Source organism: Onychomys torridus, chromosome 7 (assembly GCF_903995425.1).
Source record: "Onychomys torridus chromosome 7, mOncTor1.1, whole genome shotgun sequence".
Lineage (NCBI taxonomy): Eukaryota > Metazoa > Chordata > Mammalia > Rodentia > Cricetidae > Onychomys > Onychomys torridus.
The window spans coordinates 92,179,943-92,207,225 of NC_050449.1; the positions used below are offsets into that span (position 1 = coordinate 92,179,943).

The window sequence follows — 27,283 nt, forward strand, 5'->3', positions numbered from 1 at the left end:
TAATCTTAATTGTTATCTAATGTCCAATAATAGCATAAAAAAGAACCTTAAAAAAATCTCACATTAGTATAATCAGTTGATTTTTTTTTTAAAGACAGGGTCTCACTCTATAGCCCTGGCTTGCCTAAAACTTGCTATTTAGACCAGGCTGACCTGATCTGATAGAGATCCACCTGCCTCTGCTTCCTGAGTGTTAGGGATTAAAGGTGTGTACTACCATGCTTGGCCTAGCCAGATTATTTTTTACAAGAGAGAAAGCAATTCAGTGAAATAAAAATAACTCTTCTGGACATCTCCTGTCCACACAGCCAGAAATATATGTAGGAATATGAGCCATGACTCCTTCCTCACATCCCAGACAAAAATTAGTTTGAAACAAAGACTGTGGAATAAATGCACATCCATGCAGAAGAATTAAATTATGAATACATGCAACAACTGGGATGGTAGCCAAGGGAATTTCAAATTCCAAGGGAATTATACCAGATGAGCAAGCTGGTCCCCCAGAAGATTACGTTATATGATATGGTTTATATAACTTTTCTAATGACAAAAGTTTCAATACAGAGAAGAGAATAACAGTTGCTGGAGGTACAGCTGGGAAGACACCCAGGAGGAAGGTGGGCGTGGTTATAAAGGGCAACATATTGTTCCTTTGTTCATAATTCCGAATGGCAGTGAATACACCAACTTGTGCAAGTGTTAAAATGTTTATAGAAAACACACACACACACACACACACACACACACACACACACACACACACACACCCAGCAGCACTGGAGCCATCTAAGATGAATGAACTGTGCCACCATCACTAATCTGTTCATGATAGTGTTCTATAAATTTTTCAAAATGTTACCATTGAGAGAAACCCAGCAGAGCCCACAAAGGATTTTTCTGTGCTATTTGATACAACCATAGTAAGAAACAATTATCAAAGTAAAACTTGAAATTAAGTTGGGCAGAATTCTGTGCACTTAGAATGGCAGCTATTGCCAGGCGGTGGTGGCACACGCCTTTAATCCTAGCACCGGAAAGGCAGAGGCAGGCGGATCTCGGTGAGTTCGAGGCCAGCCTGGGCTACAGAGTGAGTTCCAGGACAGGCTCCAAAGCTACACAGAGAAACCCTGTCTCAAAACAAACAAGCAAACTAAAAAAGAATGGTTTCTACTGGATAGGATGAAGGGTTATTTGAACTCAAGCAGCCTGTGCAACAGCGGAAGACTGTAAGGGCAGGGAACCTTAAGCCTAAATGTAGAGGTAACTCACCCGATCCCTTTCCAGCCATGTGTATGTGTGTGTGCTTCAGTGAATGGATATGCCCCATGTGTGTGCAGGAGGTATGGGATCCCCTGAAAGTAGAGTTACAGGCTACTGGGAGCCACCATGTGGGAGCCAGGAACTGAACTTAGGTCCTCTGCAAGAGCAGTAAGTGTTCCAACCGCTGAGTCATCCCTCCAGCCCCTAAAGGCCCTTAGAGGTAACTTTGTAATATTTATTTTCATTTTATTTTTTTCTTATAATTCCAAGAATTGGAGCTTTTTATAACTCTTAGAAAACAGTGGTAGCCAGGCTTCATGACCTGTGATAGGCAAAGATTTATTAGGACAAAAAAAGCAATGAACATTGTTGCAGGATATTTGATCTCTCTGTGAAACCCAAGACTGTGTTAATAAAAGCAACAACCTTGGATCAGTGGGCAGAGCCAGCCACTAGTTGACAGGAATTGGCCATAGAGGAGCCAGGAAGACAGATAGAGAGACGTATAGGAAGGAGTAGGGAGGGACTTGGAGATTCCCGTCTTTTTTGATTTGGGTCAAGTGGAGAGATAGATGCTCTTTTGCTGGGTCTCTGGCCAATAAGGAAGGTTGCTTCTTGGCTTCTCTGATCTAGCAGGTTTTCACCCCAACATCTGACTCCTGAGTCTTCACTGGTAAATAGAACGATAGAGACTTAGTTAAAAACTACAGCCTGAGTGGCGGGACTCTGACTGTGGGCTGTGGGGCGGGCGCAGAAGGTAGTTAAAGTATCAGTATTCAGGTGCCGCTGCTAAGCCCACTGGAAAACAATAAAACATGGCATACAATTAGGGTAAATTGTAGTTCATCAAGCTATGGTGGTCCATACCTACAATCCTAGCACCATGGAGAATCACAAGTTAAGGCTAGTCTGAGCTAAATAATGAAAGAATAAAAAAAAAAAAGAAAAAAGAGTGCCACTTACCTCTTCCCATCTGACTGAGGAAAACTAATCAAATAGCTTCACCAGGATGCAAGGGCTGTGGGTGGGATGGTCACTGTGGTCTTTGCCTGGAGCTGCTGGCCAGCACCATTCCACACCGTCAATCTTTTCTCCAACATTCCTGGATGGCCAGAATTATAGTTCTCATTTAAAATGAGAAACTGAGGCTGAAGAAGGATACTCTTTTTCCAGGCTTACCTTTTCCAGTTTGGTGTGTATGGGGGGGAAGGGGGGGTGGCGAGGTGCGTGGAAGATGTGGCACCAGCTGAATCTGGCTGACTGAGAAGTTTTCAGTTCTGCTTTTGTAATTCTATTTCTTTATCGTTTAAAATGAAAAACTGGATGGTGACACATGGCCCAATTTAGTAGCTGATTCGTTCTTTGTTCCACACAGTTCCCTCAGCTCTGGGGTGTTTGTGTCTACTGATTTGAGCCTCAGAAGGGGTTCCTTTGAGCAAGCCACCACCTTGTGGCAAAGAGCATGACTTGCAGGAGAAAGTTAATCTTGCAGACCAAAGCATTTCCTTAGCCAGTTAGACATTTTTGCATTGAAACAAAGCAAAATAATAAGCACATTTCTTAGCATAAGTCTAATTAAAAAGTATGTTTTCCAGAGATTTGTTTTTGGACAAAACAATCTCACTGACTAATATTATCAAATATATATATAAAAAAAATCAAGTTCCAGAGGTTGGTGGAGAAATAGTTTAGTGGTTAAGAGCATTGGCTGCTCTTCCAGAGGACCCACACATGATGGATCAAAACCGTCTGTAACTCCAGTTCCAGAGGATCTGACGATCTGGCGCCCTCTTCTGACCTCCTTGGGCACCATGCACAGACACATTTGCAGCAAAACACTCATGCATATATATAATTTGTTTCATTTTATGTGTGTATTTTCCCTGGATACAACGCAAGTGCACCACATATGCCAGGAGAATGAAGCAGTCCGAAGAGGCTTAGGATCCCCTAGAACTAGAGCTACAGACCATTGTGAGCCACCATGTGGGTGCTGGGAATCGAACTCGGATCTTCTAGGAGACAAATATGTGCTCTTAACCTGAGTCACCTCTTCAGCCACACGCAGCCATCTGTCTTTCAATGGTATAAATCAAACTTTTTTTTTTTTTTAAATTGGGGTGAATGCTGGAAGATCAGAGAAGCAGAAAAAACCACAACTACCTCACCTTGACAGTTCCTCAGCTGATCCTGTTTCCTCAGACTGGATGCCTCTGAGTCCTCATCCAAATGAATCTCAGCTGAACTGTGCTACTCCAAAGCCTGAAATATTAACCAGCCAAATGCTTAATCAACCAAATGCTTAACCAGCCAAATGCTGCTAGTTTCTGGTCTTCATGCCTTATATATCTTTCTGTTTCTGCCATCACTCCCTGGGATTAAAGGCGTGTGTCTCCATGCTGGCTGTATCCTTGAGCACACAGAGATCCGCCTAGCTCTGCCTCCCAAGTGCTGGGATTAAAGGCGTGCACCACCACCGCCCAGCTTCTGTGATGGCTTGCTCTGACCCATTTTCTAGCCACCATTTTTGGCTCTGTACCTAGTGGCTGTCTGTTCTCTGACCCCAGATAAATTTATTAGGGTGCACAATATTTTGGGGAACACAATAACGCCACATTTCCCCTTTTTTGTCTAAAATTTTAAAAAGGTTATAACTAATACAAGAAAAATCATATCCAATAAGTATATACAATATACACAGTCAAGATTACATTAATGATGTCTAGTCCATTAATATTTGACAGATTCAGGTGAAAAACTCCACTATATATAACAATGTCCAGTCCAGTAACATTTGATAAACTCAGACCAAAAATTTTCATTACTTATCCTATGGAAAACAAATAGTTCCTTTTTAAAAGTAGATTCAAAAATTGATCTTTTTTTCTTATCATATTCTCTTTTTTCTTTTCATAAAAGTTTCAATAGTCTACCTTTTGTCATTTTTATATCTTTCCCTTTTTCTTTTTTGTATAGATTCAATGATCTACCCATTTATCCTATTATTTCTCTATCTTTTTTCTCAGGGTAGATTCAGTGATCTACCTCATATCTGTATTCTCCTTTTTCTTTTTTAAACAAAAACTCTATTTTTGGGTTAATTGTCAAGTCCTAAATAATTTGTCCAGTTGCTGCATAATGAGAAAGTGCAGGGCTTGTCACAAGTCCTTGTTCAAGTAGTCTGTCGGGCTGGATCATCTCAGCTAGCCATCGGAAAACTGTCCTGAGCAGTTTGTAGTCCAGAGTCGGTCTTTCCGTGGTGTTAATCAGCTTAATGACTTTACCATAGTCCTTGTGGAATGATCTTTGCAGGCTCCCATCACCCTTTTGAAGATTTCAAAGTCACTGTTAGGTATGGTCATGGTTCTCTGAAGACTTTTTCCCCCCTCCTCTGTGGTTTGGAGAAATCACAATCTGATAAATGTCTGTCTCTCGGGACCACAAATGTTCTTCCCTAGAAGAGAGTATCTTCACAGCAATTTCTCCCCACCATTTGTCTTGCCAAATTTTTTTAAACTGACCTTTGCCGATGTTTTCTTGTAACATAATGGTCCTGGCAATTCTTCTCTGAACAAGCAGTAGTAAACCCTTTGTCCCAGGTAGCAGTATCCCCACAGTCACCAACAGGATGAGAAGGAGCCAGCAACTCAGAGAAGCAGCCTCTGCCTCCATGGTCCCACCACTGTTTGTGGTTCCGCCCAGGCCGAAGCTTCTCCCAAGCCTCCTAGGCTGGCCTCAAACTCGGGATCCTCCTGCCTCTCCCTCCTTCAGTAAATACAACTGGCATGCACCACCACAACCGGCTGAGTGTAGCTTGAACCTGAGCTGGGGCCCACAAGGCCACAGGCAAGCAGCTTTTTCATGAATTTGTACCACAAACGTTGGGTGCCTTATGTAGCAGGTGCACGCCTTTAATCCCAGCCCTCGGGAGGTAGAGGCAGGCGGATCTTTGTGAGTTCGAGGCCAACCTGGGCTACCAAGTGAGTTCCAGGAAAGGCGCAAAGCTACACAGAGAAACCCTGTATCGAAAAAACAAAAACAAAAAACAAAAAACAAAAAAGTTCTTAATAAAATCAAACCTGAGGCCAGTTATTGGGGTGAATGCTGGAAGATCAGAGAAGCAGAACAAACCTCAGCTACCTCACCTTGACAGTTCCTCAGCTGATTCTGTTTCCTCAGACTGGAAGCCTCTGAATCCTTATCCAAATGAATCTCAGCTGAACTCTACATCAGACTTTTGATACGCTTGGATTAATACCCAGTATTTGAACCTGCTAGGGAGATGTGAACTTGACTTCCATAATTAATTTTGAATTCACAATTATTTTCAGGCTTGAAGACAATTCTCATATTCCTGGAAAGCCATGTCCCGCGTAGCACTCCTTCTTCAAGGATGTCATGGGTGGATGGGATGAAAAACTGTACATCAACTCTGGCAGGCGGGAAGGAAGAAGGCGGGAATCAAGCTGAACCTTGCACGGAAGGGTGGGATCTTTACCTCAGTGCATCTAGAACCTGACATTCCCTCCCGCCAATGAGAGCTCCCCACTGGCAGCGTTTGTTTGGTTACTGGGTTGCTAGGACGACCATTGCAAAGACGCTGCCGAGTCAAGTTGGAGACTTCCTGGCCTCGTCCAGGCCTGGGTACCTGGTATCTATACCGTTCGCAGGGGCTGTTTCCCAGTAGTTCACTAAGACTTGTAGGGACAACGGGACCCTCTTTATCGGCTCGAATTCTTCAGTGGACACTATAATGTGGCAAACTGCCAGTGCTGCCTGCGGGTGCCCCTGGGCTCCTGACGACAGCCCCACTTCCGAAAACAGCCTGGCGATCCCTTGGGGCACCGGGAGGAGGGCGGGAGAGCAGGAGGGCGCCAGTCTGTGTCTCCGTGCATTTTGCATGCGTACATTGATTTACCATTCTTTAAAAGAGGCTCTAGGCTTGTGGTTTGAACAGTTTGGTTTCTTTGCAGAGCAATGGGCAGCAAGAAGAAGGAGATTGCCCTGCAGGTAAGCCTCTAGGGGCGCTAGCTCCAAGCACTTGGTTGGAGAGGGTGGTGTGGGTGTGGGTGCAGTATAAAGACTTTCTACCTGCTAGCAGTATGCGACAGTGTTCTGGAGCCCGAGTGCCCTACCCTTCTGTGTTAAAGTAGAAATAAATACCTGGAGCACCTAGAAATAGCAACTTTTTATATAAATATACTCGACTAAGGCAGTAGCTCTCTATTCATTTCTTATGTATACAATGTTCTGCCTGCAGGTATGCCTGCACACCAGAAGAGGGTGCCAGATCTCATTATAGATGGTTGTGAGCCACCTATGGTTGCTGAGAATTGAACTCCGGACCTATGAAAGAGAAGCTAGTGCTCTTAACCTCTGAGCCATCTCTCCAGCCCCAAGGCAGAAGCTCTTAATGAGCATTAGCATAAAACCACAAATCCAGGAGAAGATGCAGCAGCCTAATTCCCCAAGCTTATTTTCTGTTGAATAATAACTGCAGAAACGCACAGGATACTATTCTTTGGACTTGGGCATGCATCTGTGTACTTTGTGGTGACCAGTTTCCCTGCTCTGTTTTGTTCAAACAGCATGGCTTGAGATGTGTGGTGTGATGAGCATTTGCTTTGTAGACTGCTTTTCTTCACTTGCACATAGGACAGGCCAGCTCTTTCCTCCTCTTCCTCTCCTCCTCCTCCCCCCAAACTCATTGTTTTTGAGACAGTCCCTCTATGTAGCACCTGTGAAGTGAGGCTGTATAAATATCCCAAAGGGTCATGAAGCCTTGACATCCTACAGCTCCAGAGTGAGGTTCTTCTGTGGTAGATTCTGAGTGCCTGGTTCCCCCATTATTGCTGTGCGAACCATTTCCTCAACCTCTCTGTGCAGAAGCAGGGCAGGTAATACACAAACTGCACAGTTATGGTGATGTGACTCCGGGTGGCTCCGGGCCAGCCTGCATGCTCTTGGTGTGTCTCACAACCGCCTGTGTACTTCTTAGTTTACCCTTTAATGCCCTGTATCCCCTTGGGGGTAATATTATTTGTTAGTGGTGTTTTATACTATTCCTCAGAGTTGAGCATGACCCAGTACTCAAAGTACTTCCATCTGCTGAGGGTGTGTGTGTGTGTGTGTGTGTGTGTGTGTGTGTGTGTGAGAGAGAGAGAGAGAGAGAGAGAGAGAGAGAGAGAGATATCTTTCTCCACCCACAATGAGATTGCTCTTTGAATTCATTGCCCAAGAGCTCCAACCAACCCAGAACCCTGTCTTCTGTCTTCAGGGTTCTTTCTGTGGCCAATACAGAAATCACATGATATCAAGTGATAATCTGGTCAAAAGATGCCAAGAAATCTGTTCATGCTCTCCAAATGCAGGTCTTGGGGAAGTTCAAGTATTTTTCATGCTGATATAACCTATGACCTGGAGTAAGACAGTTCATCTGGTCCCAGGGCTGGTGTGGCTCATGCCATGAAGGGGACCAAGAGGAAGAGAGATGCCAATGACAGCAGTTAAACCTCTGGGTGGTGACAGGGCTCTTCTGTCCTTCCTGTCACTTGCTTCAGGGCACTAGCTATGGGGCCAAGATGATATCAGTCCAACTCTCTCACTTAAGGCTTCAAAAGATCTTTTCTCTTTTGGGTCTACACACACACACACACACACACACACACACACACACACACACACACACACACGAGAGAGAGAGAGGGGGGGGCACTTCCTTGGAAATGGAGAGGATCTGCACACATTATATGGTTTCCTGCTATAATTGATGGATAATACACCCTAACACAGTCCTTTACATATTTTTTATCAAGAGCAAGTTGTACTGGGCTGGAGAGACGTCTTGGTGGTTAAGAGCACTGATTGCTCTTCCAGAGGACCTGGGATCAATTCTCAGCAACAATAGTAGCTCACAGCCTCTGTAACTCTAGTTCCAAGGGATCCTCAGTGTCTGGCCTCCTCAGGCACCAGGCATGCAAGTGGTGCACAGACATATATGCAAGCAAAACACCCACACACAAAAAAAAAATCTTAAAAAAAACTTTAAAGAACAAGTTGTAATTCCCATGATCTTTTCATGTGTCTAGTGTCAAAGTAACTGCCCTGTCACTTCTCTTGGCTGTGACAAAATACGAGACTGAAGCGGCTCGGGAGGGACGTTTGTTGGGCTCACTGTACAGGAGCTAGTCCATCACAGCAGGGAGGAATGGCTGCTGGTGGCTCCATCCTCGGCAATGAAAGCTTGCAGTATGGCTCATTACATCTGGGCAGACAGGAAACTGAGACACAGGTCTGGATGTGGGTGTGAGCTATAGAACCTTCAATGCCTAGCCAGACTGCTATATCGTGCCAGCTTTGCTCTGGATTGTAGAGTCTCCAGAACCTCCTACAGTGCCACTGCTGGCTTGAGACCAAGTGTCAAATCATAGAAATAAAACAGCTGATGAGAGATCCCATATAATTATACAAAAGAAGCTTGACAGAAACCTTGGAGCGTGATTCTGGTGTGTGTGTGTGTGTGTGTGTGTGTGTGTGTGTGTGTGTGTGTGTGTGTGCATACCTCACCCAGTGCCTGTGTCTGCCAGAGGTTGATGTCAGGATGTGTCCCTCAGTTGCTTCTCTACCCTGTGAAATAGGATCTCTTCCTGAACCTGGACCTCCCCATTTCACCTAGAAAGATTGGCCAATGAGCTCCCAGGTACTTCCCCAGATGCACATCACCATTCCCTACTTTTTACATAGGTGCTAAGGACTCAGACTTAGGTCTTAATATTTGTGCAGTGAGCATTTTACTGAGCCTGCTCCCCAGCTCCCTTTTCTTCTCTCATTCATCTTTTCTTTTCCCCCCCCAGCCTAGATTTCACCTCCTATTTATTCTCTCTGTCCGCTAGCCCTGCCTATTTTTTTCTCTGCCTAGCTATTGGCTGTTCGGCTCTTTATTAGACCAATCAGGTGCCTTAGGCAGCCAAAGTGAAACAGATACAACACATCTTTACATAATTAAACACACATCCTTATATTGTTAAATAAATGCAGCATAAACAAAAGTAACACACCTTTATATGGTTAAGGTAATATTCTGCAGGATAAACAAATGTAACACATCTTTGCCTAGTAAAAATAATATTCTCCAAGAGAGGGCAATGGAGAAAAAGAAGCGACTTCCCATCCCTGCCCTCATTGACACTGCTTTTGATCCTTCTGGCTGCAGGTCAACATCAACACCCAGGAACTTTGGGAGGAAATGCTCAGCTCCAAAGGACTGACTGGTGATTAAAAATGAAACCATGTCCCCTGATCCATTCTTTTCAAAATCATTCCACAATGCATGTGAAGAAGGGGTTACAACAAACTGTACTTTCTTTTAAGCCTGTGTCTCAATCCCTAGAACTTCATAAGCCAGGTATGGTGGCACACATCTGTAATCCCAACATTTAGGAGCTGGACGCAGAACGCTCAGAGTTCAAGGTTTGTGGCAAGTCTGAGGCTAGCTTGGGATGCCTGTGACTCTGTTTCAAAGTGTACAAATACACAGAAAAAGAACCAGGCAATTCCTTTGTGTCTGCGTGCACCGTAGCCCTGGCCTATCTATGGTGTCACTCTCCTCTGGTTCAGTTACCTGCATCCTACCATAGTCCCATGGAAAATTCCAAAAATATAAGTTCATAATTTTAAAGTTACACACCATTCTGAGAAGTGCTGAAATTTCATGCCCGCCCACTGGGAGACACCATTCATTTTTTTGTCCAGTGTATCCACATTGTATCTACCACCTGCTCATTATTCTCTCAGGAGCTAGTTATCAAACTGTCCTGGTGTGCTTGTATCCGCTTTGGTCCTATCCAGCTTCTGTTCTCCACAGTGTCTTGGGACGTATCCCCCGAGGATAGGGGGTACTGTTGTTTCTCGTGTAGTTGGACATCAGTAAATTCAGTTTGGTGAATGGGTCAGTACTGTCAGGCAGCATGGTCCTTTTGGTTTAGAGCTGATTGCTGTGCTCTGTTTGGTGGCTAGTCACTGGAAATTTTAATGACCTGAGGCACAAAAGGAGAATGTTTTGGGAGGAAAACTGGGGTTTCCTGGAACTCCCAGGATAGAAAAAGAATCAGACATCGCAGAGAATTGGGAACAACCAGGGCCTGCACAACCATTGTCCACACCTATCTTCTTTGTATTGGTCACCCATTGCTGGTTTACCCACAACAGTGGCTTACACATTTACTACCCTCCTGTATCTGCAGGCCAGGATTAAGTACAACCCAGCTGGGTGCCTCTGGCCCCAGAGACTTTACCAGGACTCAGTTTATGTGTTACAGATGGTGTTTCACTTTGGAGCAGACTTGCTTCCAAGCTCTATAGGGCTGTTGGTGGACCAGGCTCACTCAGTGGTTGTCAGCAGGGTTCATGTCCTCACTGGCTGTTGGCCAGAGACAATTTCTTGCCATCAGTTTCTACCTGAGGCTACTCACATCATGGTAACTTGCTTCCTCCAGAGTTGGGGCACTAAGGGGACACAGCTGCAAGTCAGCCTTTTGTCCAGTTAATCTTTAAAGTCATATCCATACTTTATTGTGCTCATTAGAAACCTGTCATGAGATCCAGCCCATCTTCAGGTGCTGGGGCTGACACAATGGTGTGTGTACCAGGAGGCTGGAGTCTTTGAAGTGCCCACCCTGTCCTACCCATTATTCCTTCCTCTTCCCTCTGCATTCTGTTATTCTCAGCACTCTACTCCTCTATCTGTCTATCCATATGACCATTCAGCATTCAAGAATGTGCCCTCTCTTGAAAACTCCACATCTTTTCAGCCCCTCCACTCCTGTTTCCCGAGGTGGGTCCTGAACTGAGACATCTTTCCTGAGCATGCCATGGGTTTTCCCACGTCTTCCTTTCCTCCATGTTCTTCTGTTCTGAGCACAATCACAGTTCTCATTCCAGGCCTAGCTCAAAAGTAGCCTGCCTCTGTGAAATCTCCTCCTCATGGGAACCCCTAGGGCTCTGACAAGCTCTCCACCACATTCCCCGTTTGACATACCCTGTCTGTCTCTCCAGACTCTAACACAACACTATTAGCTTTTTCATCTGGCATCTGTAGCAGATTCATCCAAGCCTGGGACCAAATGGATAATAAATAATGCCCGTCCCATTGATCTGGTATGTGTGGGTGTGAGTGTTGGCACACTCTCCAGTTGGGGAGATTATGAAGCCTTTTTGATGGTGCCAAGGCTTAACTGTTGTACCCATGTGTCTGGTTTGGGCAGCTAAATACAGCTTCAGGGTGAAACAAAGCGTTGCATTTTTTTTTTTTTTAGCCAACAGTCCATAATCTTTTACAGATTCTGCCATGTGCCAGCTGCCCTGCTAAGCACTCATGTGATCATGGCTAATATTTCCTGAGCACTGACTATGCCAGGCCTACTCTCGATAGTTGGATGGTGGAATGCTCCTCTAAGACCTTCTCTCACTGGGAAGGTTAGAGGAATGAGTATACACACACACACACACACACACACACACACACACACACACATACACACGAGGGGGGGCGATAGTTAACGGTAAGAGAGAATTCATCTTTCTAGTGCCAGGAGAAACTTGTTTCTAAAGCCATTCACACTAGAAGTCTCATCTGCTGCTGCCTTTTCTCATCTGCCTGCAGATTTACACCGAATTAGGTGCCTTCCAAGTATCCTCTGTTTGGCTTCCTGCTCATCAGAGTGAAATTGCCATGCTTTTCCTTTCCAGTGTTCCCACCCTCTACCCGCTACACTCATGGGACCACCTGATCAGTCTTTTTCCTCGTCACTCCTCCCAGAGCCAAGGATGAGAGAGGATGAGAAGCTGGTGGAAAGTGTCAGTGAGACAGAAGCCGGCCTCGGAGGCAGTAGTACAGACACTGCAGAGACTTTACTTGGGCCCCATTCCTTTTCCTTTGAGACTTGAACTTGCCTTCCTCTGTAGAGCTGTTTCCAGCGTCCTCAGTCTTTAGAGACACTTTCCTTACTTTATCCAAGTGCGGTTTTGCCTGTGGTGTGTTGGAATCCAAACTCTCAGTTAGGAAGAAGGTCTTGTTCTCAAAGAAGCCCTAAGTCTTGTTCTCAGAATAGATGCCAAATGCTCAAGTCCCCTTCCCCCCAGGCATCCTGGTGTCTTTTTGATCTCTTGTCCTAGGTTTTCTAATTGGTAATGAAAAGCCACATTTCCTATCAGTGGGTAAGCGTCAACTGGATGCTGCCTGGTCACCTATAGTGACCTCCTACTTTTGTAGTAGTGTTCCCTTTAGATATTCACTGATTAACACTCTGGTCCATGCCTGATCCCGCCAAGGTAAAGGGATCACCTTAAAACATGTTTCTTCTATCTATACTCACTTCATCTCTTCCTTACCCCCCTTCTTTTTTTTTTTTTTTTTTTTTTTTTTTTAGATAGGATCTCATGTAAAACAAACTCGCTTATAGTTGAGGATGGTCTTGAACATCTGATCTTCTTACCTCCACCTCTCAAGTGTTAAGATTACAGTCGAGAGCCACCACACCAAGCTACTTGAGAAACATTTCAGATCCAGAATGCCGTGTTGGGAATGAGGGATGGTTGTGTTTTATGCTCAGTCCTAATCTGCTAAGTTGGCACCTATGCTGCAAGCATGTCCACTGCAGGGGGTGGAGGTGTGAGAGCAGACAGTCTGCAAGGACACGGCTATCTGCTGAATAGTGTCGCTACTTGGCTCCTGCAGTTGTGGACGTCTACCAGGGCTGGTGTGGCCCCTGCAAACCTGTGGTTAGCCTCTTCCAGAAGATGAGGATCGAGGTTGGTTTGGACCTTCTCCATTTTGCTTTGGTAAGATTCCTTCTTCAGCAAAAAGTCACACAGCAGTGTAAACAAATCAGACACGCAAGAAGCAAGGGGCAGGAAGCACAAGCTGCCCTTTTCAAATAGAAAGGCGCCGGCTGTCACGGTGGTCTGTGGTTTCTCTAGACATAAAGGCGCCAGCCTCACCACCAAGCTGTATGCCCGGGAGGAACATAGGTCACTCAGGTGCATCTGCATCTCCATCTTGGCTAGTGAGCACTGTTGGCTGAAATATCACTTTCAGAGGCCAGTGTTTCAAGACTTCCACCCTCCATGTCATAAAGGGTGTCCGTGAAGGGAACTCCATAGAGGCGTGAAAGAGACCCTACCGACACACTGCACACTGATGCATGGCGAGGGCCACAGACACAGAAGACAACAGGAGCCCACAGGGCTGGCTTACACTAATTTCTCAGGAGCTCAGACTCTAAGGACCGTAGGCAGTGAGGGGAGACCTGAGGACCTTCAGGCCTGTCACAAGCACAGGAGGATGTCAGATGGTGGGGTTCCCTGGACCAGTCGAGTAGCTGGGTGGGGAGCCAGAGAAGCTCATCTCCTTCTCACTTGACCCCTCAAGGAAATGCCACTGGCATAAGTGTCACCAGTATGTGACAGCGAGCTGGGCTTCATCTGGGAAGTTGGTCATGAGGGCATGGCACTGCTGTGACCCTGCACTGGCTGCAAGCGAGGGTACCTGCTGACAGCTGGCTTTCTACAGGCAGAGGCAGACTGTCTTGATGTTCTGGAAAAATACAGAGGGAAGTGCGAGCCAACCTTTCTGTTCTATGCGGTAAGTATCTGCTATAGTGGCTTTTTTTATTGTTTTATTAATAAATAAAGCTCTGGAGTCAGATATTAGGGTATAAATCTGGTAGATCCACAGAGTAACAGAGAAAAAGATCAGCTGCCCTCCTCTCCACTTTCCCAGATCAAAAAGACCCTTGAATCTTTCTAAGCCCCGCCCCCCCCCATTCCTCTTTGTGTCTTTGTCTTCCTCTGGGTCAGCCAGAAAACTCTACGGTTTATTCCAGCCAGCGGAACATGGACTCCACTGTGTGAATCATGGTTTAACTCCATTGCGGTCTCACAGCGATGATGCAAACAAATCTCCCATGACAGTTAGTTGACTGTAAATCTGGTGTTCAGATAGATGCATCAGCTCTCTGGAGCTACCATGAAGCCTCACCTAAGGGGTGATGCTGTCCCTGACACACCCTCTAGACTGGTTCACAAGTCCATGCGGAACTTCCCTGAGACATGGGCACACCCAGATGTGTTCATTCCTACCTGTGGGCCCCATGCTGCAGGAGATGAAAGACACAGCTCCATGGTGGCTGGACAGCCTTCCTAGGTGACTATGCATGGCAAAGGACACATGTTCTGGAATGCGTATGATCAGATTTGAATGCAATAGATTGCAGCTTTACTCTCCGAGCGCAGTTTTGAGATTTCTCTTCTCTGCCAAGGGGAACTTCGAGAGGAAATGAACACGTTATAGAGAAGGAAGGAAGCTTTGACAAGAGGGGTGCCAGGGAGGAGTGGAGATCGGAGAGAAGTCGTTTAAGCACTAAGAGCCAAATTGAGGGCCTCGTGGTGGGATGGGCTCCAGGAAGGGGCAGCAGGAGTGAGGGTGGAGGAGGCGGGCCTGGGGATGATGAACCTTGACCTTGGGCATAGCCTTAAACATCCTTGTCTCCTGAACTCAATGACCAGCTGTGAAGAGGATTTCACGTGGTCTGTCACACATTCCAGGGAGGAGAACTGGTGGCTGTGGTGAAGGGAGCCAATGCCCCCCTGCTTCGGAAGACCATCTTACACCAGCTGGAGGTCGAAAAGAAGGTTCTGGCTGAAGGCAGGGAACGGAACGTGGTAAGTGGAGGTCACTCATCCAACTGGCAGACTCACAAGTGTGCTCACACGGGGTCCCTCCCCATGAGGAAGACTTAATGTCCTACGGCAGGCTTGCTCTTCACCCAGACCTCAGGAGAATGCACATCCGGAAGTCTCTTTCTTCCCAGAGCCCCTGGAACTTCTTCCATCCATTTCCCTTTCACTCACAACTAAACTCTCAGCCATGACTCCAGGGAGGAAGATAAATTTACAGAACTGAGTAGTGACTTAGCCCATAACAAAATACTCAACCAACTTAAGTTCCTTTTGGCTCACAGCCTAGGCTTCAGGCCATAGTCAGTTGGTTCTGTTGATTTTGAGCCAGTGTCTAGGCTGAAGGCTGTTCCTCTCAGGGAGGCTTGAAAGAATAACCCCTTCTCCCAATCTCCTTCAAGTACACCCCCCTAGTGACCTTTATGGCCCCACTCTTTAGGTTCCACCATCTTGCCAAGCTAAGGACCATGAGTTGAATACATGGGCTTGTGGGGAACACCCATACTACAGCAAAAGGTTAGGAGGATCTTCCCCTAGCCTCAGGGTGAAGTCTCTCCTGGTGACCCACACACTCAAATCCCTGAAGGTTTTTAGCTGTGGGCACACACAGGTCATTAACCTAGCTGTCATTACTGTGGGAGACAGGATCCACATAGTTGTGGCTTTGAAGCACTATTTCTATAATAATAGAGACTGCATCATCACGGTTAACTGGCAATCTTTTAAAAAAAAATCCTTGCACCATAGGGACATGGAGGTGTTTTCAGGCATTCTGTGCATCTGTGGGGAGCACACCATTGGATGTTCCCTGTGCAACCTTTCATACTAAGTTTCAAAGAGCATAGTCCCTTTTCTAGAATACATAGACTCAGGTCATACTCCTATATTTCTAAAGATACTAGCTTTGTTTCCCTAAGAAGGAAGACCACACGCTCACACTTTTCACAAGCTTCCTTTGGAAAATGGCCTGCCCCTTTATTTCTCTGCACTGGGTGGCTCATCCCTTGTTTGAATGCTAGCTGTCCATTCTTTACTGTTCCTTAGGCTCCCCTTGTGCTTGGTTAAGAGGCAGGTTCAGAAGGCTCAAAATCAACAAGGATTTCCCCCACCATCCAACTGTTAGAAAGGCCCTGTTGCCCAAACTCTGATGACCTTGGCCCCCTCCCCAAGGCTTATGCTTTGCATTTGGAACCTCTGCATTTTGATGCTGTTTCTGCAGATGTCGAAAGGCTTCATAATAACTTTCATTCCTCACTGATTTGTCCTAGGTGACTGACGAGGTTCTTTCTGGCACAGCCAAGTGTCCTCCCCGAGAAAAGGGCGGTGGTGAAGATGAGGATATAGGTGAGTGCAGAGCCAATGAGTGTAGACAAAATTTGCACTAGCGAAAAGCCTTTAGCTTACCACTCGCTGCCGATGAGCAAGGTGGATTCTGATTTGATGTGCATCTTTAGCAAGTGCGTCACCAGGCTATTGGGCCATCTCAGTGCTGGGAAGCTGGCCATGGGCATTCTGTCTTCAGCACTTGGCTCCAAACAAATGGGACCTCCTTTCTGCCCTTTGGTGGCAGCAGGCGTACGTTCGACAGCTGTCTGATGATACTCAAATATGACTTTAATGGCAATCATTGGATATCAGGAAATGATCCTTATAGAAACTTCAGTAATAATGGAGCAATGAGTTCCGTCCAATCTGGAGAGTTCAAATTTCACTTTCTGCCTCCCTCTGGAACATCACGGGGCCTCTCTGCTCACAGCCCAACCCACTCTCTCTGGAATTCTCTAGCCATCAATCGCAGGTTCACATGAACTGCATTGTGGCTCTTCTGCGGCCTTCTTCCTATGAGAAGAGTGGCCTGGCTGTGTGTGTGAGGACCAGATAGTTAGACAGCCCGCTGCTGGGAAGATATAATAGCAGCCAAGATACCAGGGAACCAGGACAGGGTGCCGAGGAACCCAGCCTGGATGCAGCTGGTAGCAGGAAGCTTTAAAGTTATCACCCCATGAGATAAATGTCTGTTTCTCCTGGGTGCACAGTAAGGACTGTTGGGATGGCTCAAGAAAGCCAGGAAAGCATGGAGAAGACCATCTGAACTGACTCTCACAGGAAATACCCTTCCTATATTATTGCCTCGTTCCTCCTCTGTGAAAGCCTGCGCAGTTAAGCCTCTTTGACCCTGAAAACCACATGAAACACTTTCTCCCTTAGCCTCTTCTCCCTCTCAGCTAAGATTTGTGAACTTCGTCCACATCTTGGGGGCACCCCTCACCTTCTCTCCTGCTGAGGTGCTGTGGCCTGACTCTGAACCCACTGCTCCTGACAGGGCACTCCTGAGAGGCACAGTGACGTTTCGGCTGCCAGAGGCCACAGTCTCTTCCCGCAGAGAAGGGTGATATTCATGGTGTTCATGTGCGTTCCTTCTCAGTGCTCCCCCACTTCCCCACCCCCTACCCCGTGTGTGTTTGTGTTTATCTGGAGATGAGACCTAAGCCCTCAGGCATGCTAGGCCAGTCCCTCTGAGCTACAGCACAAGTCCCCATCCTCTTGCTTCTGAGATAACATCTTTCTATTTCTCTGGCCTCTTTTCCTGGGCTTCCCCTTTGAGCTGAAGCTGGAAGATGAGGCCTGTGGCCTCATCTCTTCTCCCTCTGTTTTAGTGATCTCACAAGCCCACCCATCCATCACAGAATCAATCATAAGAATACTTTAATGTCAAGTGTTCACAGTCTATCAGAAATGATAACCATAGAAAAATCAACAGGTGGTTGCTCAGGGTGACATATACTGTGCAAGTCAGCTTTTCTGTCACCATATGAAATACCTGGGAATAATCATCTTATAAACAGACTCCCTTTCAATCAGCTGAGGGCAACAGGGGCCATCGCCCATCACCCGTCTCTCAGGACCAACTGACCTATGGTCAACAGCTGTTCACATGAACCCTTCTCCACTTCAACCCTCTATAGGCAAGATGTCTATTTTGGCTCAGAGTTTTAGAGCTTTCAGCCCATAATCAGTTGGTCATGATGCTTTGGGGCCTGTGGTAAAGCATCACAGGGCAGGAGCATTTGGTAAAGCAGGCATCTCCTGTAGGAGGCGAACAAGAGGGAAAGAAGCTGGAGCACCACAACCCTGAGTAAGAACATAGGCCCCGTGCCTGCCTGGCCACCTGTCAGTGGGGCCCAGCTTTCAAAGGTTCAGCCACCTCCCAATAAGGCCACAGGCTGGGGATAGCATGTACCTATTTAGTACAGGCTTTACAGATAGTCCCAGTAGAAACCCTCCTTGGATACAGATGGTTTTGTTTCATTGTGACACAACAGATATAAAAGTTGAGAAGCAGAAAATAGATAGTGGGAAAGGTTGATTCTGTTGAGAATGCAGATAACTTACCAAGGCCAAGTTCATGTAAATAGGAGCCCAATAGAGATAGGCTCCTGGACTGGACAAAGCTTTCCCTACAGTGTCCCAGAGCATGTGGCATCTGATCATCAAGGTTGATCCCAGCACAGGCAATTAAAGCTAAAACCAAAATGAAATAATAATAATAATAATAATAATAATAATAATAATAATAACTCAAGCTGCTCTATCCGACCCTCTCTGGGGAACTTGAAGTGAAGACAGGGAGTTACAAATTAGTAGCACGTGCTGGAGTTGAGAAGCACAAAGTTTGTGCAGGGCTTGAGGCAACCATTTCTGCCACAAGGCAAGAAAGGCAAAAAGCAGAAGGGGGCTGGAGAGAGGCTGGGTGGTTAAGAGCACTGGCTGCTCTTCCAGAGGACCCAGCTTCGATCCCCAGCACCCACATGGCAGCTCACAACTGTCTGGAACTCCCACCCCAGTGGATCCAGTGCCTTCTTCTGGCCTCCATGGGTACTGTATGCCCACGGGGCACAGGCATACATGGAGGCAAAACACCCACACACACAAAAGAAATTAATTTTTCAGAAGCAAAGGAGTCAGGAGAGTGAAAAGGGAGCAGGGCAGACAGCAGTGAAAACTGAGACCCACATGAGGGGGTGAGGAAGGCATGAGGGGGTCACCTCTATTCCTGGGTTCCTTGTTTGACTGTCTCCAGGCAACTCTGTCAGTCATTCCAAGTTTCTGTTCCTAAACAGCCTTTTGGAAATGTCCACCCCTGTGTCCCCAGACCAGAGTTTCAAGAATCAGACTCTGTCCCTCTAAGTCAGGCTAGGGTTCCTGACTGTGGACTAGTGTCAGATTGGTGCCCTTTGCTAGAGTCCAAGGCACAGCCTAGAGGCCAGAGGATGGAAGCCTGAGGGCTAGCCTACACCTGGTACTCAGTGCCTAGGATGGAGCCTGTCCTAACGCAGACACTGCAAATGGCCTCCCGGAGCCTCAAGCATCTGATAGCGCCTCCTTGGCTCATTTCAGTGTCATCAGAGAAGACCTGTACATTAGCCATCATTAAGCCAGACGCGGTGGCCCATGGAAAGGCTGATGAGATCATGATGAAGGTAGGAGATCCAACACTTACCTTACATGACCTCAGGTCCCCTCGTACTGGATACACAGGGATGGGGGCAGTGGCAGCTGTGATGTTCTGAGGAAAGAGGCTTCTGATGAGTTATAACTCAAACTTGGTTCCAAGTTGGGACAATGTCAGATCTGGGGACAGGTCCTGAGGGGCTGAGGACCTACATTGCTTCTAATGTTGCCCATCTTTATTTTTTATCTTTCTGTTAAGATCACTGCAAATACCGGCTTTGGTCACATTTGTAGAATACACACTTATACTTATATACAATGTATATTCTGCAGATCCAGGAAGCAGGATTTGACATTCTATCAAATGAAGAGAGAACCCTGACAGAGACAGAAATGCAAGTGTTCTATCAACACAGAGCCGAGGAGGTCAGCTCATCTGCTCCTATTGGTCCCTCTCACTCTCTTTTCTCCTCCTCCAACAAAATGCTGATAGGTTTAGGAGTTGGGGAGAGCAATACGAAGAACAAGAATATGAATGGCAAATGGGCGGGTAATGGGTTTGCACTCAGAGTATGATCAGAGCCTGTACAGCTCATGTACAATGGCTCCAAGGAAAAATATTTAACTATACGTAATGGAATAAAGACTTTTATTAGAAGGATGTTCTGTAACTCCCAGAATTCATGAAAGAAAATGAAAATGCGTAACAAGAGGACTTGGAGAGAAGAGAAAGTTCTAGGGCCCACAGGAGCCAAGGCAGTAGGCAAACCACTCAAGACATCACCATTTTAGTCTACATGCTTTCTCCGCTTGCTTCTGCTTATGATTTGCCTATTTGGAGAGTATGGCCAACCACTCATAGGCCACAGCACCACTTCCTAAGCCAGAGGTGTGATGGTTGCTAAGCATCATGGTTGTGAAATGAGGAACAAATGAAATGGAGGAGAGATCTTCTCCCAGAGGAAACCTAGGATATTGTTAATGAAGGAGAAGGGCTGCAAGGCATGGTGAGGAGAAGTCCTATCTACACTGAACCCTTGGAGGCCCAGCACCCATATATTACATAGCCATACATATAATAATTTTAGCATGCCACTACCCACCTGACTTACCTTCCTGGGGTCCTGGGGTGTGGCTGGTCATCGCCATTACAGCAGGCAGACGTGGCTGTGTGTCCATGAGTACACAAGGCTGCTTATAACTCCCTTCCAGTCTGTGGATTGTCTGGGTTCACTAGCCTTTTTCAGGTACCAGTAACTCCTGCCCCAGGTCACTGTTTTTTCTTCCCTGTGCCTAGGAGGCATTTGAGAAGCTAGTACATCACATGTGCAGTGGACCCAGCCACCTACTGATCCTCACCAAGACCGAGGGCACCGAGGATGTAGTCACTGCTTGGCGAACCTTCCTGGGGCCTTGTGACCCCAATGTGGCCAGGAGGGAACATCCTGAAAGGTGACACCAGCTGCAGTTCCTTCATCCACCTCAAGCTGACACTTCATTTGGTGTTTGGCTTGGAATTGTGGGTGATGCCATCAACTCTCTGGTGGCCAGGTCCCTTTCTACATATCTAGGAAGTCTTTGACATCTTTCTACCCCAGTTGTGTTTCCCAGTCTTTGCTGAATGCCCCTACCATGGGATGCCCCTCCCCCTCTCTTCTAAAGGCTGCTGCTGAATATGGCTCACAGTCACAGATCTCAGGGACCCAGTCAAGCCTGCCAAGTCAAAGGCTGCAGCATGGCCTGTACCATAGACTCAACTCCCACAGCCCTCTGGAGTCAGCTTCCTGTTCAGCACACTTACCTAGACCTGCTTAGCCTGCTCTGGGACTCAGTGAGCAGCTAGTGCCAAATCCATGGGTCCTGGCCTCTGAGGCAACAGACCCATGGACAGACAACAGGAAAGGTCTTAGCTAAAAGCCAAATACAGCTCTAGAGCTGTACCTTGCAGTCATAAGGGGCAAGGGCATCTAACTGAGGCTAAGTAAAGCAGCCAAGGCTCAGACCTTAGGTCACCACCCAATGGGTCAAGTCCCTCCTTGGCTTCAGTTCCCTAGGCCGTAAAGTGGGAATGTCCATGATCAGAAGCCAGAGGCATTTAGAGCTATGCTTAGCACATAGGTCCTACCTACCAGTGTTACAGTTCTTCTCAAAATTAGTCTTGAAGAGCTGTATGATGCACTGCATGGTGCTAGTCCTACACAGTGGGGATTGTCTCCCTCTGGGCAGAGGTCAAATGCAGCCAGATCCCATGTGTGATGCCCTGGCCAGCAACTGCTGGCTGTTCTTGGATTCTCTACAAAGAGCAAGCACCCTCATGCTGATTTGGTGGCTGGTGGTCCTGCTACCAGAGAGCAAAGCATTTCTTTTCAAGTGAAGCAATTGTTTCTCTTACGTTGTTCCAATGCTGCCAGTCTCCGGGCTCAGTATGGCACAGAAATTCCCTTTAATGCTGTGCATGGAAGCCGGGACAGAGAAGATGCCAACAGAGAGCTGGCCCTGCTCTTCCCCAGTTTCAAGTTTTCAGATAAAGACACAAAAGCCCCACAGGGTAAGTTGTCAAGGCAGATTTCTTTATTCAATCTGAGGTGAAAGCCATTTATGACTGATTATGCCTGTGTGAAACCGACAGCTTGCCTCCTAATTAGCAAATAAAGTTCAGTTCTGAAACACAGGTCATCATGTAACGGTTTGTTCATTGAGCAGTAGGGCAGAGTTTTAATACCACATTGGGCTTTTTCTGCTTACTGTTGAGTGCTACTTCTACCACAAAGACACTTTGTCTTTCTTTCTGCAAACCATGAGGAAAATCTCACAACTTTCAACAAAATTAATTTATTTTTATAATTGCACATGTGCATGCTTTGCATATTGATCACTTTCATCTCCCTCCCTCCCCGGGCCACCCTCCCTCCCCATCAAATCTCTCTCTAGTGTTCATGTCTGTTCATTTTGTGTTGTGATCCACCGAGATTAACCAGGGCCACTTGTGTGACCATGTGTTTGAAGCTATCTGTTAGCAAATGTCTAGAGAACACAGAGAGAGCACACTACACTAAAGACAACAATTCCCTGTCTCCCAGGGTCTATTGACAGTCAAGAGTTTGGAGGTAAAGGGTGGGTCCTCATGAGGGCCCTGTGCAGCCCCGTGCAGGTAATGATGACTGATGCAAGTTAATGATTACAGCAGTTTTATGAGTCTAGGGAATGGTGTTTGGTGGCCCTTCACCCTGCTGCTGTTTCACAATGTCTCCTGAGCATTAGAGGGGCTGTATGTGACTTACTTAGGGCTGAGCCCACATCTGTCACTCATTTTCTGCATCCTGTGCAGCCATGAATCTTTATTCACTACTGTCCATTGTCAAGAGAGGCCTCCATGATTAAGGCGGGTGTCACCTTTGTCTATGGATCTCAGCACTGGTATTCAGAAGGCAATTGCTAACAATAGGTTGAGTTAACCCTGAGAAATACACTCCCCACATGGGCCTACTCCCCCCATACCTGGGTTGTTAGCTAGGTTACCAGACACTGGTCTCATCCTTTGGAAAGGGTCTTGAATCCATGCAGATGGCACTTGGTTATTTTATTAACACTGTGTATATGGGCATACTTTGCTTTTCAAATGGCTTCTTCATACTGGATAAAGTTAATCCTCTGCCCATCCCACACCCTCATCTCTCTAATCTCCAAGGCCTCCTTCCCTTCCACCCACACTACTTCCCCACTTTCTATTTATGTCCTACTACATGCCTTTCCTTAAGTTAATCCTTACCCCATATCGCCTTGCTTCCTCGCTTGCACAGTCCATGTGATATGAACCATACTGAAGAGTTGACACTATGATCCCCGTGTGAGAGAGCATATGGCATTTGTCCATTTGGGTTTGGATTACCTTACTTAAAATAATTTCTTTCCCCAATTCCATCCATTTCCCTGCACATTTCATTTTCCTTTGCAGCTGAGTAATATCCCACTGTGTATGTACAAACCTTGGTTATTCAACTGTTACTTCCATTTCTTAGGCCCTGTGAATAGGGCAGCAATGAACAAGAACAGTTATCCCTGTCAGAGGGCAGAGAGTCCTTTGGCTATGCGCTAAGAGTGGTATATGTTTTTGAGAACCCTCCCGATTGAATTCCGGAGTGGCTACTAGTTAACATCCCCATCAACAGTGTACAAAGGCCCCCCTTTTCCCACATCTGCACCAGCTTTTGCTATGGGTGTTCTTGATAACTGTCATTCTGTTGGTGTGTGAAGTGGAATGTTAAGGTGATTTTAATCTGCATTTCCTTAATGGCCAAGTTTGCTGAACACCTTTAAAGTGTTTTGTTTTTTGGGATTTTTTTTTTTTTTTGCCTTTAAAGTTTTTAAGCATTGGTGAAAATTTAACAACTTTCTCAGCCTTATTTCAAAGCCAGGTATTCCTGTGTACCCTTTTCCCTGGCAGACTTGCTCAGAAGCCAGGCTGCACTAGAAGGGTCTCTTCTGGAGCTTGCTATGGCCTTCTGCCCCTCAGCCAGCAGAAGAGTGGGCTATGAAGGATCAGTATCTTTCTCTGCATGGGAAACACTCACAGGGCCTGGGGAAAGATGGGTCAGGCTATCATCTTCTCCAGATCTGGGTGAGAAACCAGAATCTAGGTGCACAGAACACTGGTTCTGTAACCAGTGGAAGAACTGCAACTTCAGTGAGGGAGAAGGGGTTGGAAATGAATAGTCTAGGGAAAATCCAAGGATGTAAAGGTTAGTTTCTTAAGAGGAAGCAAGCCGGGCGGTGGCACACATCTTTAATCACTTGGGAGACAGAGGCAGGCAGAGCTGAGTTTGAGACCAGGATGGTCTACATAGTGAGTTCCAGGACAGCCAGGGCTACACAGAGAAACCCTGTCTCAAAAAAATAAAGGGGGGGGGAGCTGCACGTACGTATTACTTATGTATTTGGACTTTATTTACCTAAATGTTTGGTGTGCTTATGGTCTAAAATCTAAAGCTCATCCTGTCATAATAGGTAGGGTGGGAGCTGAGGAATATGCTGAGTGCACCCACTTAGGGATTCAGGAAACTCTGGGGAGTGTGGTTCTCAGGGGATCAGGGACCCAAGTTCACACTGCCAAGCACTGGTGTTCTTCAGTTTTCTCACTTGGTGACCAGTCCTGCCAGGGTCAGCTTCCCTCACAACCCATGAGGCATCTTTATCCCTTTGGGGACATACCTGGAGGCACAAAGGTGTAACTCGGGGCCACCGTGGGGCAGGTGGAATGAACTGGCTGGAGATAACCGACTACGGTCCCGGGGAGTGCTGGAGATTTGAGGTCTGACATTTTGGCCTTGGCTGATAGAGCAAGGAGGATAATTCTAGACAGGTCTGAGGCCAGATCACACTTGGCTTCTGCGAAGCAGCCTTAGTGGGAGGAGGAGCCTCACATCACTCAGCTTCTCCCGCTATAGGCCCTGGAGACAGATCCTGGCCCCACTATTCATCAGCTAGGCAGCTTCTGGAAAGTTACATACCTGTGCTGGGCCCATGTCTTCATGTGTGAAATGGAGACAATGATAGGCCCATTAAAACCCCAAACTAATAATGACAAATCACCATCTTCCTCACAGATCTGCTGTGAAGATGAAAGAGAGAGGATGTAAAGGTCTAGCCTACGAATGACCTACCTGAACTGTTCATTTTTAATTCTGTATTCACCCTCCTAACTAACACACCTTGGCTATCTGGCCTGTTGACACACTCCAGCAGTCTTTGAGGGGGAGCTGGGAATGGCAGGAGCCTGGGGCCATGACTTCTTCTTATAGAACAATGTCACTCCCCTAGGTGCTGAGGCTCAAAGAGTGGTGAGCCCTATGGAGGCCCTTTGAATCTCTAAGCGTATCTGAGGACTGGAACACTACTGTCTTCTGCCAGGATCAAGATCACAAGGCCACCAGAGGAGCCATTGGTATGCTCATGTCTGCACAGGAGGACCTTCAGAGGACGACTGCAGAGCACCGATATGTTCTTGGTTCAGCCCTATTTTGTAGACAACGAAAATAACTGTCTTACTAGACAGTCTACAGAACATACCCTACCTTCTAGTCACGGCACTCTACTGAGGCAATGGTGTCACCTCTGAGGATGTTGGATCCCCCCAACAATAAAGCTACTGTTTTGAGCCTAGCTTGGTACCTTAAAAAACAGGCATTTATTTTGGGGGGAGGGGGTGAGTGTATGTGTTTATGTGTGGGTGTGTATGTGTGGGCACAGGTCAGTTGACAACTTAAGGAAGTCAATTATCTCCTTCCACCATATGGATCCTGGGTATCTAAAGGTCAATAGGCACAGCAGCAGGTACCTTTACTTGCTGGACCATCTCAGGCCATCTCAGCAGCCCCAACTGAGTAACTTGAGATTTGAAATTCGCTCGATAGGTATGACACTGGCACATACTGACATAGGACAGGTACATGAACAGGCTTCAGTACTGCCCATGTTACCTATTCAAGTCACAAGGGCAGCCACTAATACTGCAGTTCACCACACATCACAGCATGCTCCTAAAACAGTGAGGTTTTATGTGGACCTGGGGCTAATCCTTTTCCTCCCCTATTTCTTTGGCTTCTGATGGGGCTAAAGTCTGGTTTTAAGAGTTGATCATGTGTTCCTATGGAGCTAGGCGGCCTTTGATGTTCATGGAGTTGCTGCCTCAGCTGCCCCTTCTTCCTCTGAGGGATTTGAGATCTCAGTAAAAAGGAACTTAGGACCCTGTGGTGTTTCCACACACGTGTGGCCACCCCTGTGGCTGGCCACCTTGTTAGAGCATTATTTGTGAGCCAGCCAAACCCAGGCACATTCTACTCTGAGGAAAGGCTGGGCTCTTCCACACCATGAGGAAAATGCCAGCATTCTCTTCTGCTGGTCTTCTCTAGAGAAGTTCACTCCTGTGATTTCAGGCTCCCGGCAGGCAGTTTGCTCTCAGAAGCCAGCTCTTCACTGGGGGCATTGCATTTTCTGTCTCCCTAACCTAAGAACTCTGCTGAGCACTGTGTTAGCTCTGAAAAGAATGGGCTGACCTGCCTGAAGTTAGGAAAGAAGGTATGAGACATGATTGGGGTCTACCGTGTAAGGTCCATGACCTTGAGTCACCTCTGATGTGTACCCTATGATATACCTCAGGATCTGTCCTGGGCTCCCTCACGTCCTGGGCTCGGCAGCTGTTAGGATCCACTATTCCAAACTCCAGGCAACAGAGCACAGCGGGGGCACCCTCTTTGTGTGTAGGGGCTCGAGAGGCCTGCCATGTCATGGCTTCCACACACCAGGCATCAGTTACAGATCCAAACTACCTATAGGAGGGTGTGTGCCCAACTGACAGCTACCTCATCTCCCCAAAGTCAAGATGCTAGGGAGCTTATCTCTGGCAAGAGGAGAGCCAGAGCAACCAAAAGCAGGGAAGAGGGAAGACTGGGTGGACCTTGGCCTGAGGGTGAGATGCTGGTGTTAGTGGCAGTTTGAGCCCTTCCTAGGAGGCAGATGGGAGGATGAAGCCGGACAATGGGAGCACGGTGCAGGGACATACTCCTTCACTGCATTGCTTTTAAGAATCTGTAGGATTCGTGTCATAAAGAATGGAGTTGGGGAAGGGGCTCCCTTCCTTAAGTGGCTGTGAAGATCAGCCCACTCTCAGGGGACAGCATTCTTGGGAGGGGCTCCACTCTAAGGGCTCGCTGTGGCCTGCTCTCAGTGAGAGCCACGTTGCCTGGCAACAGCAGAAGCAAGAGCCTGGAGCTGCAGAGACAAGAGTGGCTGGCTCTGCCATCTATACCATGGCCTTAGAGTTCTCTCAGCTCTCCTT

General features: G+C 46.8%; 1 protein-coding gene across 2 annotated transcripts; it reads left to right on the forward strand.

Moving 5' to 3' along the window:
• The first annotated feature begins 5,858 nt into the window (after positions 1–5,858).
• On the forward strand, positions 5,859–25,599 carry Nme9 (NME/NM23 family member 9). 2 transcript variants are annotated; one of them, XM_036194328.1, is made up of 12 exons: positions 5,859–5,914; positions 6,237–6,273; positions 9,476–9,533; positions 12,998–13,101; positions 13,832–13,903; positions 14,866–14,982; positions 16,266–16,341; positions 19,396–19,478; positions 19,783–19,875; positions 20,747–20,901; positions 21,861–21,997; positions 25,267–25,599. In XM_036194328.1, exons 2-12 carry the CDS (start codon positions 6,241–6,243, stop codon positions 25,308–25,310), a joined length of 972 nt encoding a protein of 323 aa, XP_036050221.1. In that variant the 5' UTR covers positions 5,859–5,914; positions 6,237–6,240; the 3' UTR covers positions 25,311–25,599. The 2 variants fall into 2 exon arrangements, with proteins under 2 accessions (XP_036050221.1, XP_036050222.1); XM_036194329.1 differs by having other exon boundaries at positions 5,868–5,907.
• Positions 25,600–27,283: the final 1,684 nt, after the last annotated feature.

Bases quoted from the DNA above. Each gene is read 5' to 3' on its own strand.
- Nme9 (XM_036194328.1), top strand. From the start codon at position 6,241: ATGGGCAGCAAGAAGAAGGAGATTGCCCTGCAG. The intron at 6,274-9,475 runs GTAAGCCTCTAG...TTCTGGCTGCAG, and splicing joins AGAAGGAGATTGCCCTGCAG to GTCAACATCAACACCCAGGA. The intron at 19,876-20,746 runs GTCAGCTCATCT...CCCTGTGCCTAG, and splicing joins ATCAACACAGAGCCGAGGAG to GAGGCATTTGAGAAGCTAGT.